Raw genomic sequence first — 14,383 nt, 5'->3', positions numbered from 1 at the left:
GCTTGCCAGGTAATAAACACCCCACACTTGAGTATCCTGAGCCTGTCTCCTCTCCACTGCCCTGTGTGCTGCTAAGCTGTGCTGCAGACCTGTAGCTAGCTTCTGCACTGGGCTGTAGGCTGCAGGCCCAGGTTAATGTGGTTTCTGGTGCAAAAGCAGACCCAGCTCAGGGAAGTCCACTCAGGAGTTAGTGCACACAACATCTGCTGCTGCTGTCTGAAGCATCTGCTCTCAAGGGCTCACGTTAAAGAGGAGCTGCAGGTAGGTTTCCTGTGCAAGAGGAGTTGCAGGCATGGTCAGGACGTGCCTAGATTGGTTGTTCCAGCTCACTGTACTTGCACCCAGGACAAGAAGGTAGTAGACTGCTTCAACTCACTGCCTCATGAATCCAGGGCTGGCCTAGCAGGGCTGCAGGTGAGGTCTCAGGAGAGCAGAACAGAGGGGCAGAATCACTTCCCTCCTGCTGCTGGTCACACTTGTCTTGCTACAGCCTAGGACAGTCTGCCTTCTGGGCTGCAAGCAGCCATGGCCAGCTCCTGAGGAGTTTTTCATCTATTGATACCCTCAAGTCGTCCTCCAGCCTTGCCCAGCCTGTGTTTGTGCTGGCATTGCTCCAGCCCAGGTGCAGCACAACCACTTCCTCTGCCAGCAGAAAGACCTCTCAGACTGTACTGTAGTGCATCTCAGCAATCAACCAAACCATACAGACCTGTTCCTCAGATTACTTTTTATTCCTGGTGTCTGATTCATGTGATTTCTTGATCTGAGTTTCCAACCAAGTATTGCAATTTAGAAAAGGTTCTCTGCATCTTAAAAAATCAACTATGCTTAGGCTTCCTAGGCAGGAATGTGCTGGGTGTTTTAATGCTTTTTAAACTCCTGCTGCTCTGATCCTTCTTCATTAAATATTTACAGTTTCACTTTCATGGCTTCTTCAGGCCAGGAGTAGGAGTCAGCCACAAAGCTGTTATACTCGGTGCTGTACACCTGAGAGCGGATGAAGGCTTCTAGGTTCTTGGGCTGAGGGTAGGTGGAGGCAGTGTTATTCCTGTAGGCTTCTTCTGCAATCTAGAAAGGCATCAAAGTCCTGGTTAGTGCTGGTAAAACAGCTGAGTGCTTTAAAGTAGGAACTGATCCAAAATCATAGAATCAGAAAATGGTTTAGGTTGGAAGGGACCTCACAGCTCAGCTAGTTCCAACCCCCTGCCATAGAACAGGTCACTCAAGGACTCAGCCAACCTGGTCCTGAACACCTCCAGGGAGGTTGTGGAGCACAGAATGGGATCTTGATCGCATTCTGTGCTTCTGTGCTCCACAACCTCCCTGGGCAACTTGTGCCAGTGTCTCACCACCCTTACTGCAAACAACTTCTTCCCAGCATCCAGTTTCAATCTCCCCTCTGCCACTTCAATCCCATTCCTCCTCTTCCTGTCATGACAAGACCTTGTCAGTAGTCCCTCCCAAACCTTCCTGTAGCCTCCTTCAGATCCTGGAAGGCCACTATAAGATCTCCTGGAAGCCTTCAAGGAGGTAAGACTCAATGAAGGTAAGACTTCATCTGGTGCTGACAGTCAGGCTTTGGAGCAGGTTACCCAGGGAAGTAATGGAGTCAACCAGCCCTGGAGGTGTTCAACAAATGTCATCATGGCACTTTGGGACAGGGTTTAAGGGTCGTGGTGGGTTTATGTTGGCAGTTGGACTGGATGACCTTGGAGGTCCTCTACAACCAAAACTCTTTTGTGATTGTATATGCACACCAGATGCAGCCTGTATACAGAGGAGTAAGACAAGGAACAGGATGAAGTTTGCATTTAATTGAGTCTGACTCATGCTACTTCTGAACAGGATGCAAGCAGTCTGATCTGGTGGGAGGTGTCCCTGCCCATAGCAGGGGGGTTGGAACTAGATGACCTTTAAGGCCCCTTTCAACCTAAACCATTCTGGGAATCTGCAGATTTATGGTAGACCAGGGTAAGCTGATGATGGAAAAGCAGAAAGTGTAGCTCACTGCTTGGGGCTTGTAAACATTTATCCATTGCTCCAGGCTGGAAACTAAGGTACTGCTGGAGGAGGAGCACTGCATTTGTAACAGCAAAGTCACATAAGCCTAGAATCACAGAATTGTCGGGGCTGGAAGGCACCTCGAGGATCACCCAGTCCCAGTCCTTCTGCCATGCCCACAGCCTCAGCCAGCCTGGCCTTAAACACCTCCAGGGATGAGGCTTCCACCACCTCCCTGGGCAACCCTTTCTGGGCTCTCACCACCCCCATGCTGAAGGGCTTCTTCCTAACATCCAATCTGCATCTGCCCACTTCTAGTGTTGCTCCATCCAGCAGCATGAGTCAGACCTAGCTCCATGCAGAGCTCATCCTCAGTCCTGTTCCTTCCATCACCTTCACCCTCAATACATAGTGAGAAAAAGGCCTCCCTGCATGTTGGAGAAGTTTGGAAGTTGGAAGGCTCCCAGGTGACCTTATTGTGGCCTCCCAGGATCTGAAGGAAGCTACAAGAACACTGGGGAGGGACGTTTTAGGCTGTCAGGGAGTGACAGGACTGGGAGGGGGAATGGAACAAAGCTGGAAATGGGGAGAGTCAGCCTGGATGTTAGGAAGTTCTTCAGCGTGGGGGTGGTGGAAGCCTCATCCTTGGAGGTGCTTAAGGCCAGGCTGTGAGACTTTGGACAGCCTAGGGTAGGGTGTCCCTGGGCATGGCAGGGGGTTGGACTGGCTGCTCCTTGTGGTCCCTTCCAGCCCTGACTGGTTCTATGGCTCTGTTCTCCTAAGACTCTGACTCGATAATCATAGATTATGATTCTATGACTCTAAGATTCTATGATCCTGAAGGGCCAAAAGCCCTCAGCTGTGCAGCTGCTGTGGCTGTGAGCCTGGAGGCCTGCTCCTGCCTGGTGGGCAGCAGAGTGTGGGCTCTCCAGACACATCCCTGCTATAGTTCCATCACTTCCCTTCTTGGGTTTAGATTCCATCTACCAACTTGAACTGTGAAACTGCTGCCTGTCCAAGACTGACTGGCACAAAGCAAGCTCAGCCTGTGTGGAGTGTTGGCTGATGAGATCAAATGCTCAGGTAGGTGGAAGGGAGGAGCCACAAAGGCCTGACACGACTTACCCTCACAGCAATCTTCAGCGACACCTCCTGGATGGTGACTAAGGGAGGGTACAGGCGACCTTCCTGCAAGTGCTTCTCTGAAACTTGCTCAGCTATTACCTAGAAATCAAGCAGACAGGTTGAACCTGAGATGCTGATGCAGCTCTAGCTTTGTTAGGCAGTGGCCTCACTTAAAGCAAAGAAATGGTTCCACTTGGGCAAGTCACACAGATGCTGTTTCATCTGCCTAGGCAGTGCTTTTCTACAACCAGCCTTATCGTTGGGCATAGCTACACAGGTGCTGCAAGGTCAGGGAGTTCACAGGCTCACAGATGTCAGGGGTGGGAAGGGACCCAAAGAGCTCATCCAATCCAACCCCTGCCACAGCAGGACCTTACAGTGTGGCTCAGGGCACACAGGAACACATCCAGACAGGCCTGGAAAGGCTCCACACAAGGAGACTCCACAGCCTCTCTGGGCAGCCTGTGCCAGGGCTCTGGGACCCTTCCAGGCAAGAAGTTGAAGTGGAACCTCCTGTGCTGCAGCTTCCATCCACTGCTCCTTGTCCTATCCCAGGGAGCAGTGAGCAGAGCCTGTCCCCCCCTCCTGACCCCAGCCCTCAAGTAGTTAAAGATATTGATTAAATCCCCTCTCAGTCTCCTCTTCTCCAGACTAAGCAGCCCCAGGGCCCTCAGCCTCTCCTCACCAGGCAGTGCTTGAGTCCCCTCATCATCCTCTTAGCCCTTCCTTGGACCCTCTCCAGCAGATCTCTGTCTCTCTTCAACTGGAGAGCTCAAAACAGGGCAGTGCTCAAGATGAGGTCTCACTAGGGCAGAGTAGTGGAGGAGAACCTCCCTGGATCTGCTGGACACACTCTGCTTAATGCACCCTAGGATCCCACTGGCCCTCTTGGCCATCAGGGCACATTGCTGTGCCATGGATGTCCTCCCCTAGCACTCCCAGGTGCCAGTTCTGGGTTGCTGTAAGATGTGGCATTAGCTATGGACAGTGCTTCTTGCACTTTGTAAGGTCTCTCACTTGTAGTTCTCATCTCAGTTGTTTCTGGCCCATGGTAAATAAGCTTGCAGCATACAAGGTGTTAAGAGTGGCTTTTGGCCACTGTTACTGCTGTCTTCTGTGACATTGCTTCTTCCAGAAACTGTATGGTTGCAGCTTTCTGTTTCTATCCACAGCTTTTGAAAACCTATGAAAGGCTGAGCAGTGAGCAGTGCTTGGAGGTCAGCAGGTTATAGGCTGTTGGAAGCAAGAACCGGAATTTACCAGGGCTGCTGCTTCTGTTCCTGTAGTCTTTTGAACCCTGGTGCCTGTGTTGTTACACAGCCAGGGGCAGAGCATACCTGGGACTCTGTGAGACCTAAGCCTATCAGATCTTTCTGTCAGCTGAAGGCAACTTGGTTACAGCTGTTTAATATAAGGGAATTCTGAGTTCTGATACTGAGAAAATCCTGGGCTGGCTCAGGAGCAGTGTGGGCAGCAGGACAAGGGAGGTTCTGCTGTCCCTGTGCTCAGCACTGCTCAGGCCACACCTTGAGTGCTGTGTCCAGTTCTGGGCCCTCCATTCAAGAGAGATGTTGAGGTGCTGGAAAGTGCCCAGAGCAAGGCTGGGGAGGGGCCTGGAGCACAGCCCTGTGAGGAGAGGCTGAGGGAGCTGGGGGGGTGCAGCCTGCAGCAGAGGAGGCTCAGGGCAGAGCTCATTGCTGTCTGCAGCTGCCTGCAGGGAGGCTGTAGCCAGGTGGGGTTGGGCTCTGCTGCCAGGCAGCCAGCAACAGAAGAAGGGGACACAGCCTGAAGCTGTGCCAGGGCAGGTCTAGGCTGGATGTTGTTAGGAAGTTGTTGGCAGAGAGAGTGACTGGCACTGGAATGGGCTGCCCAGGGAGGTGGTGGAGTGCCCATCTGTGCTAGTTTGAAGCTAGCTAGAATGTTTTTGATAAGAACTAGATTAGAGGCTGTGCAGAAGGTGGAAGGGAGGTTGGGAGCCCCTCCTCGGGACTCAGGTTTCTGGGGGGGCTGCTGTGTTTCTGTACTACCTGTTCCCTTGTCTATTTCTGCCTGTAACTGCCTCTGTTGTAACTCTCTGCTTGTCTATTCTGCTAAGCTGCAAATATAAAGCTTCATTCAATTTCCAGAGCCGCTGAGTCTAGTCTATTTTACAAAGTGGGGGGGCGGGGGGCAGGGAACACCGGGAGGTGTTGAAGCAAAGCCTGCATGAGGCACTTGGTGCCATGGTCTGGTTGACTGGGCAGGGCTGGGTGCTAGGCTGGGCTGCATGAGCTTGGAGGTCTCTTCCAGCCTGCTTGCTTCTGTGGTTCTATGAAATGCATCACCTGCTCAGGTGTTTAAGAGGAGGCTGCCTGAGGCACTTAGTGCCATGGGTTAGTTAATAGAAGGGTTAGGTGGTCGCTTGGACTCGATGATCCCAGGGGTCTCTTCCAACCGGACTGATCCCGAGTCTATGCCATGCGTCAGAGGGCAGCGGCCGCCAGGGGGCGCTAAGCCACCGCACAGTCCCGTACCAGCAGCTGCGGGCACCGACAAACGCTGCCCGGCCCTTGGGTGCAGCTTCTGTGGCCAAAGAAGAGTCAGGAAGGAACTTCTGCCTTAAGAGAGAATGTCAAAGCCTCCTTGCAACTTCTGACACCTCCTGCCCTTCCTGCTTTCCTTCTTCAGCTGAGTTTCTTTGTTCAGAACAGATTTTGTTCTGACTCAGTAGTAGGCTGCCACAGATGTGTCACCATCAGTGCTCTCTCTACAGGAACCATTTCACCCAAACCCAAACGAAGCAGCTTCTAGAATGGAATAAGGCAACTGTTTAACACAGCAGTTTAGAGCAGCTGAAATTAGAGGGAAGCATTTAAAGGGAGGATGTAATTATCCAGACTTAAGAGATGGCTCAGTGCCCTCCTCACATGGTTAAAGCCAGTGGAGACAGTCTGGACTTTTTACTGATTTAAAGCTGGAAACAGTGAATGCCCTGCTCAGAAAGGCAAGCTGCTGGCAAGCTTTCCACAGATGCCACAGCACAGAAAGTACATAACAGCCCTGCAGAGATCCAGCGAGGGCAGCACGCCAGGGCTGGGCCTTAAGAAATGCCCCATGCTGCTGGTCACAGAGCCACCTCCCCTGCCAGCTGCCTCCAAGGGACAGCAAAGGGCCACTGCCTTCGAAGACACAAGGAGCAAGAATCCTGGAATGTACCAGGACAGGCTGGGAGGTGATGTGCTGGAGAGCACCCCTGTGGAGTGGGACCTGGGAGTGCTGGGGGAGCACATCCATGGTACAGCAATGTGCCCTGTGGCCAAGAAGGCCAATAGGGTCCTGGGGGGCATTCAGCAGAGTGCCAGAGCAGGACCACACAATCTAGCTCAGAGCACACAGGAACACATCCAGACAGGGAGATTCCACAGCCTCTCTGGGCAGCCTGTGCCCAGCTCTTGGACCCTTACACTCAAGAAGTAGTTGCTCATGTTGAGCTGGAACCTCCTGTGCTGCAGTTTCCATCCATAATGATGTGAACTCAGTGGCTTTGCATGGCCACGGTCAGGCTGTCACACACTGCTTAGAGCTCTCCCTTCACTGTCTACACTGAGCATGGGCTTGGAAGCACATTCCTAGGAGCAGAGCAGCCAGCAGCTTGAGCACCACTGCATAACACAACACTCAAGAGAGGGAAGCTGAGTCCTGTGAGGCTCATTGCATGGCTCTTGCTGCCAGCCAAGAGCAGAACCAAAAGAAGCAATGGAGAAGAGCTTTGGATCAACTATCAACTTAAAAAAAGCCCAACTTGTCCAAAGAGGATTTCTGGCAGAGCAGCAAACAAACCCTGCAGCTGGAGCCCTGGCACTGCAAGCACTGCTCTGCCAGTTCTCTTTAACTGTCCACTGCTACCAAGGTACTGCACTAAGGGCTGGAAATCCTCAGCAGGACAATACCTCAGCCGTTGTGAGGAACACTTCCTCGCCGATGTGCTTCACTCCACAGGAAATCACTCCCAGGGCAACTCCTGGGAACACATAGGAGTTGTTACCCTGGCCAGGATAGAGAGTTTGTCCACTTGGGAGAGTGACAGGATCAAAAGGGCTTCCACTGGCAAAAATGCCCCGTCCCTGAAGGGGGAGAAGAAAGGCAGAGCAGGCAGGTTAGCGGTGAGCGTGCTGCTGAAGTGGCTCACACAGCCCTTCCCACTCTGGAACTTACATCTAGCCCATATCTCCTTTGAGAGGGTGCTGAGAGTTCCTGGACTCAGCACGTGTCAACAGCATGGGGATGCTGGTCCTGGGGACCCCTGGCACGTCTCTGTCACCAGCCAGCGTCAGAGAGCCAGAGCTGCCTCACTCAGGTAAGAGTTACCAGCACAGCTGAGAGGAGAAGCAAGTGAAAGGCAGCACTCAGGGGTCACTGTGTGCCAGGAGAAGGTGCACTCCTGGGGCCTGAAGTGGCCATCACTGGCATGGCAACAACAGGAGGTTCCCAGCAGCAGGACATCCACCAAAACGACACCCAGGCCACTGGAGGCTGCACTTTTGGATGTGGCAGTACCTGAGGAGTCTCCTTTCTTCAGGCCCAAAGCTCAACAGAGTGATCAAGGAGCAAACTCTGTCCTGGGAATGTCATCCCACAGTGCAACCTACAGCACCAGTGGGTGATCAGACCTGTTCTGGGGCCTTGTGGCTCCCCTCACTGTAATACACTGAGCAGGGTGAAGGCAGCAACTCAGGCACCAGTGTGTGGCCATCCAATACTGACACACCACTAGGATGCTGCCCAGCAGACTCCTGCCACCAAGGCCCAAGCACCAGGCACAGAGTGGTGACAGTTGGCAGAATGGCAGAGCCTGGTCTGGGTGATCAGAGAATTTAGCTGCACAGAGCAAAGTGACTCCACATGACTGCACTGAGGACAGGAGAATTGGCACCAGCTCATCTTCTGGAAGCTCTAGCTCTCTTCCCAGGACCCAAACACAGGTGTAGCTCCATGCTGGCACACAGCAGGCAGCTGTAGGGACCAACAGAAGCCTGTGGAGTGACCCAGGGATCATCTTCCTCCTAACAGCTTCACAATAGCTGTGAGGAATACTAGGCCTGGTGTTGTTCATGCAGAGCTGTGAACCACTGGAGGTGCACCAGCTGGAGTTTCACTCTTCCTGTGGGATGGGAGCAGCTGCTGGCATCATCCATTAGGGTGGCAGAAGAGGCAGCCCTCAGGCAGCTCACCTGCAGCACTGCTATCCATGCTCTCCCACATGGTTCTTGATGCACTGGGGGAGGGCAGTGATTCCTGCAGCAGGCAGTGTGGTCTGGGACTAAGGAGGGGAGTGACTCTGCAGAGGCCCTTGCGTGGCTGGCAGGGAGCAGCCAGGACTTTAAGCAGTAAATTAGGTGGGGAAGCAAAGCCAGCCTCTACTGACGCCAGCACTGCTGCGGTGATAACTGTCCCTGCTCCACCCTGCAGAGGCCCTCTGCGGCACAAGTGGCTCTGCCTGCTCCAGGGAAGTAGAAAGCTGCAGTTTAAGAGCCGCCGCTGGTGCTGCTCAGCTCTTCAGAAAGGCTCCTGTGTTCGCTGCCATGGCCAGCTTATTTTATGTTCTGGTGACAGATCAAATGCTTCAGCGTGCCTCTTGCTCTGCCCAGCACATGTCATTACCCACTGCCACCAGCCCTTCAGGGCAGCCACTTCCCTGTCTCTTGGCCCTGTCTGTAATTGTGGCGCTGCCCAGCGTGGAACGGGCAGGCTAAATCTGTCCTTGGCACACAGGGGAACTGCCACTCAAAGGGCCCTGTCCTGAGCAGGAAATGCAAACACAAGTCCCCACGGAACACCCGGAGTCAGGCACTGACACATTTAAAACCCTGGGCTGAAGTTTAGCAGCACTCCTGCAGTACCACAATACCCCAGCAAGCGCAGTGCCTTTGCGCTCTCACCTAGGCTGCTGTAAGGAGTCAGCTACCCTGCCTCTTAATCACTGCCTCAAAGATTCTCTTTCCTGCCTGGAAATATCCTCATCCCCTAAAGAGTACTTACAAAGCCTCAAGTGGAAAGCACATCACTGCCTGTATATGTTACACAGTGGTGCAGCTCAAAACCAGCCACAAGGCTTTAACCACCGGCAGTGATGACTGACGATTCCTGCCGCTCTGACTGGGACCAAGGCTTTGGCTCCTGCCAGGAGTCAGCGAAGGTTTGTCTAGGGCTGCAAGTCCAATTGTCTTGACACAGTATGAACAACCTGCTCCTTACTGGAACCAATTTCACCTCCCCACAGAGCCCTGATTAGCGACCCCACCCTCTGCCTCCCTCCCTTTTCAACCTTCATTTCAAGTTGGCTTTTCGCTGCGTACACTGGAGAGAAGTCAATCTGTGCTTACCTCTGTGTATTTGTAGCACTGCTCAGCAGTGCACTCTGCTTTGCTGGTAGGATTGCTGAGGGCAAAAATAATAGGTTGTTTGTTCAGAGCAGCCATATCCTGAAGGATCTGTTTAGTGAAAGCACCTGCAATTGCTGCAACTCCTAAGGAAGAACAAGCAGGCAAAGGCAGTCAGTTCAGGGTGAGACATCCACAGCACTTAGACAAGATACTTCTCATACCTCCCCCACTGGAATGCAGCTGAAGCTTTTCTTCCTCATGTGGTTCAAGTGAAAAGGTTTTGCAACAGTGAAACTTTGCTTTCACCCCTAACACAAGGCAGAACTTTGTCACCCCATGCAGTTTGGTGAATTCCTTAGCTTCACTTTCCTCAGGCCCTCTGTGTGAAGCAGGAGTGTGTAGAGGCACAGTCCTGCCTCTGTGTGAAGCAGGAGTGTGTAGATCTGCCCCTATATGAAGCAGGAATATACAAAGGCAGATTCCTGTCTCCTTATGAAGCAGCAACGTGTAGAGGCACCTTCCTGCCTCTATATGAAGCAGGAGTGTGCAGATCTGCCTCTATATGAAGCAGGAATGTACAGAGGCATATTCCTGGCTCTACATGAAGCAGGAATGTGTAGAGGCACATTCCTGCCTCTCTGTGGAGCAGGAATGTATCACCTAACCTGCAGGGAAGTCCAGTAAGGAGTAGAAAGCTACAACTCTGTCTGCTAAAGTCTCATGCAACAGATTGCAGAGTTTCTTCCCGGCTCAGTGTGACAGATTTCCATTTGTTTTCTGATGTGATGAGAGCAGTCTCAGTCCTCTACTACTGATCATTCTGTTCACATTCTGTGCTCCTGTGCTCCACAACCTCCCTGGGCAACCTGTGCCAGTCTCTCACCACCCTCACTGCAAACAACTTCTTCCTAACATCCAAACTGAATCTACCTACCTCTATTTTTGCTCCGATCCCCCCAGTTCTGTTGCTACCTGACACCCTAAAAAGTCGCTCCCCATCTCTCCTGGAGCCCCCTTCAGATCCTGCAAGGCCACTCCAAGCTCTCCTGGAAGCCTTCTCTTCTGCAGGCTGCACAGCCCCAACTCTCTCAGCCTGTGCTCAGAGCAGAGCTGCTGCAGCCCTCTCAGCATCTTGGTGGCCTCCTCTGCACTGGCTCCAACACTTCCATGTCCTGCTTGTGCTGGGGGCTGCAGAACTGCCCCCAGGACTGCAGGAGAGGTCTGAGGAGAGCAGAGCCAAGGGGCAGAATCCCCTCCCTTGCCCTGTGCCCACACTGCTCTTGCTGCACCCAGCACAGGGTTGTGTCTGGGCTGCACTCACCCTGCAGGCTCCTGTGGAGCTTTTCATCAACCTCCAACTTGATCTTGTCTTCAGACAAAGCCACGTTCCCCATTTCTTTTTTTCCCAAACAAGGAACAAGGTCACTGCTTTAAAGTGAAAGAAATTACCTATGAGCACAGATGGTTTGATGTCTCTGACAATGTCCTCGAGGTTTTTCATCTCAGCATGCTGGTGGGCGAAGCGCTGCTTCTCAGGGGTTAAGGAGGCACGGCCCTGGGGGAGGAAAGGCAAAAGCAAAAGGAAAAGACATTTATTTGAAGTGTCCTGGCACTAGAACAGGTCACTCAAGGCCTCATCCAACCTGGTCCTGAACATCTCCAGGGAGGTTGTGGAGCACAGAAGCACAGAATGGGATCAAAGATCTTATTCTGTGCTTCTGTGCTCTGCATCCTCCCTGGGCAACCTGTGCCAGTGTCTCCCCACCCTCACTGCAAACAACTTTGTCCTAACAGCCACTTTCAATCTCCCCTCTGCCACTTCAAACCCATTCCTCCTCGTTCTGTGTAACTCTTGAGATGCTTTAAGGACTGCTTGGTTGTTTGTTTTACTCTTAACTGTGACAGAGAAGGAAAAAAAATGCAGGTAACCACCATGCATTTGTAGCTGGAGATGCTCTGCTCAGCACTGAATTGCTGTGCTTCTGTGCTCCACAACCTCCCCGGGCAACCTGTGCCAGTCTCTCACCACCCTTGCTGCAAACAACTTCTTCCTAGCAGCCACTTTCAATCTCCCCTCTGCCACTTCAAACCCATCCCTCCTTGTACTGTCATGACAAGACCTTGTCAGTAGTCCCTCCCCAGCCCTCCTCATTTAATCAGCTGCAAAGGTCTACTCCAACAGTGAGCAGGATGTGAGCCACTGCAGTCCTTTCCAGGCCCCTGGCTGATGCAGACCAGTGCCAGCACATCCCCTTCTGCCCTGTTGCCATTTCCATCTACATTTCACACAGGGCATTCTACCATCCTAAACAAACCCAAACCCTTCAAACCCAACCCCCCAAACAGTTTTGGTTTTATTCCTTTATTCATTTTTGGGCTGGATTAGTTTGATGCCATTAGTCAGAATGAATCATGTCTCCAAGGAAATATTTGCACAGCATATTGAGAGTGAAATAAATCCTGTGGCTTAGCAGGAGCAACAAGGGCTGTGTCCAGAGAGGTGTCAGCCTGGGGAAGTGCTTATAAAAGGCATTCTGTGGTTAAGTTTAGGGAGGGTGTTAACATTTCTGTCATGGATTGTCAAAGATGTATTTTAATTATCAATTCAGTCACCCTAGAAGTGCACTGCCTTGGTCTGTAGTATTATTTCATGTGATTCATTCAAGGGAAAGTGCTCAGGCAGCCCAGCAGTGCAAAGATGTGTGCAAGCCTTTGCAGAGTCTCCTGTTTCACTGGAGGGCTTCAGTGGTTGCCACACAGGAGAGAACTACACCTTGAGTGCTGTGTCCAGTTCTGGGCCCTCCATTCAAGAGAGATGTTGAGGTGCTGTAAGATGCCCAGAGAAGGGCAGCAAGGTTGGGGAGGGAACTGGAACACAAACCCTATGAGGAGAGGCTGAGGGAGCTGGGGGTGTGCAGCCTGCAGCAGAGGAGGCTCAGGGCAGAGCTCATTGCTGCCTGCAGCTGCCTTCAGGGAGGCTGTAGCCAGGTGGGGTTGGGCTCTGCTGCCAGGCAGCCAGGGACAGAACAAGGGGACCCAGTCTCAAGCTGTGCCAGGGCAGGTCTAGGCTGGCTGTTAGGAGGAAGTTGTTGGCAGAGAGAGTGATTGGCATTGGAATGGGCTGCCCAGGGAGGTGGTGGAGTGGCCGTGCCTGGAGGTGTTTAAGAGGAGGCTGCATGAGGCACTTGGTGCCAGGGGTTAGTTAATTAGCAGGTGTTAGGTGCTAGGTTGGACTTAGAGGTCTTTTCCAACATGGTTTATTCTATGATTCTGTGTTCTAAATTTGAATCACAGAAAGATCCCATTCTGTGCTTCTGTGCTCCACAACCTCCCTGGGCAACCTGTGCCAGTGTCTCACCACCCTCACTGCAAACAACTTCTTCCTATCGTCCAGTTTCAATCTCCCCTCTGCCAGTTCAAACCCATTCCTCCTCTTCCTGTGTCACTTTTGAGATGCTTTAAGGACTGCTTGGTTGTTTGTTTTGCTCTTAGCTGTGACAGAGAAGGAAAAAAATGCAGGTAACCACCATGCATTTGTAGCTGGAGATGCTCTGCTCAGCACTGAATTGCTTTATTGCTGTGCTCTTGGCCCACAGTTCCCATGTCTCCAGCAGTGGAGAACCTGGGGTGAAGGTGTGACTCTATCTGTGGACTGTTCTCTTCCACCAAGCTAAAGTTGCCACAGTCAGATGGAGAGAAGTGTTGATGTAAATAGATCTGTGCCTGCCTGGCTGGGAGGTGGGACCAGTGCCAGTGCTGCCTCTAATGTGGGACAGCACAGGCAGCAAAGCAGCTCTGGCTGCTTCTCAGCTGCTTCCCAGCTGATTCAAAGAAGGAATCTTGGAGAGCATCCAGCCCTGCCTCTCTTGCCTGGCTGACATGAAGCTGCTCTCCTCTTCAGCCCTGGCTTAGTGCGTGCAGGTCTGCAGCCCCCAGCACAAGCAGGACATGGAAGTGTTGGAGCCAGTGCAGAGGAGGCCACCAAGATGCTGAGAGGGCTGCAGCAGCTCTGCTCTGAGCACAGGCTGAGAGAGTTGGGGCTCTGCAGCCTGCAGAAGAGAAGGCTTCCAGGAGACCTTGGAGTGGCCTCCCAATCAAAATTGTTTGGGGTTTGGGTTGAAGTTTTTGGGTTTGTGTAGGATGGTAGAATGCCCTGTGTGACATGAAGGGCAGAAGAGGATCTGCTGGCACTGGTCTGCACCAGCCAGGGGCCTGGAAAGGACTGCAGTGGGTCACATCCTGCTCACTGCTGGAGTAGGCCTTTGCAGGTGACTAAATGAGGAAGGGGAGGGACTACTGATGAGATGAGGAGGAGTGGGTTTGAAGTGGCAGAGGGGAGATTCAAATTAGGGTTCTTTACAGTGAGGGTGGTGAGGCACTGGCACAGGTTGCCAGCTGCAGTAGGAGGGGACAGATCAGGCTCCCCTCCCCAGGCAGCACTTCAGGAGAGCATTGGTTACAAGGAGCTGTAAAATGAAGGGATAAAGAAGATGGGAGGTATGGATGTGGAGGCACTGCTCAGGGGGTGCTGAAAGCCAGAGCCTGCAGGTGACAGGCACTTTGTCTAGGAGCCAAAAAGCAGAGGCAGGCAAGCCCTGCAGAGCCCCCACGTCCCAGTCAGTGACTGTGCCTCCTCACCAGGCACATCACCTAACTCTTCAGGGTAAAGAGAGCAGAGCAGAAGCAGGGGAGGCAGCTTGGACACAGAGGTAACAGAGAGTCTGTGGCCAGCCCCATGAGGACCCACAGCATCTCGAGGAGTTAATGTCAAACGTTAGCCACACCACATTCCTTTCAGGTAAGGTTCTCCTGCCCTCTACTCTGCCCTGCTCAGGCTGCATCTGGAGTCCTGTGTCCAGTTCTGGGCTGCTCAGTTCGGGAGGGACATAGAACTG

At 52.6% G+C, this 14,383-nt stretch overlaps 1 protein-coding gene across 1 annotated transcript in view; it reads right to left on the bottom strand.

The window, feature by feature from the left end:
- Nucleotides 1-712: 712 nt before the first annotated feature.
- Nucleotides 713-14,383, bottom strand: part of ME1 (malic enzyme 1) — a 92,797-nt gene continuing 79,126 nt past the window's right edge. The window contains exons 10-14 of the mRNA XM_064169265.1: nucleotides 10,938-11,043; nucleotides 9,489-9,631; nucleotides 7,056-7,229; nucleotides 3,127-3,225; nucleotides 713-1,068 (exon numbers count right to left, since the gene is read on the bottom strand). Coding sequence (XP_064025335.1) covers nucleotides 910-1,068; nucleotides 3,127-3,225; nucleotides 7,056-7,229; nucleotides 9,489-9,631; nucleotides 10,938-11,043 — 681 coding nt within the window. The 3' untranslated portion in view covers nucleotides 713-909. The remainder of the gene's footprint in view (nucleotides 1,069-3,126; nucleotides 3,226-7,055; nucleotides 7,230-9,488; nucleotides 9,632-10,937; nucleotides 11,044-14,383) is intronic.

The sequence above is a fragment of the Pogoniulus pusillus genome, chromosome 31 (genome assembly GCF_015220805.1).
Source record: "Pogoniulus pusillus isolate bPogPus1 chromosome 31, bPogPus1.pri, whole genome shotgun sequence".
In the NCBI taxonomy this organism is placed as follows: Eukaryota; Metazoa; Chordata; class Aves; order Piciformes; family Lybiidae; genus Pogoniulus; species Pogoniulus pusillus.
This window is presented reverse-complemented; position numbering and strand designations above follow the sequence as displayed.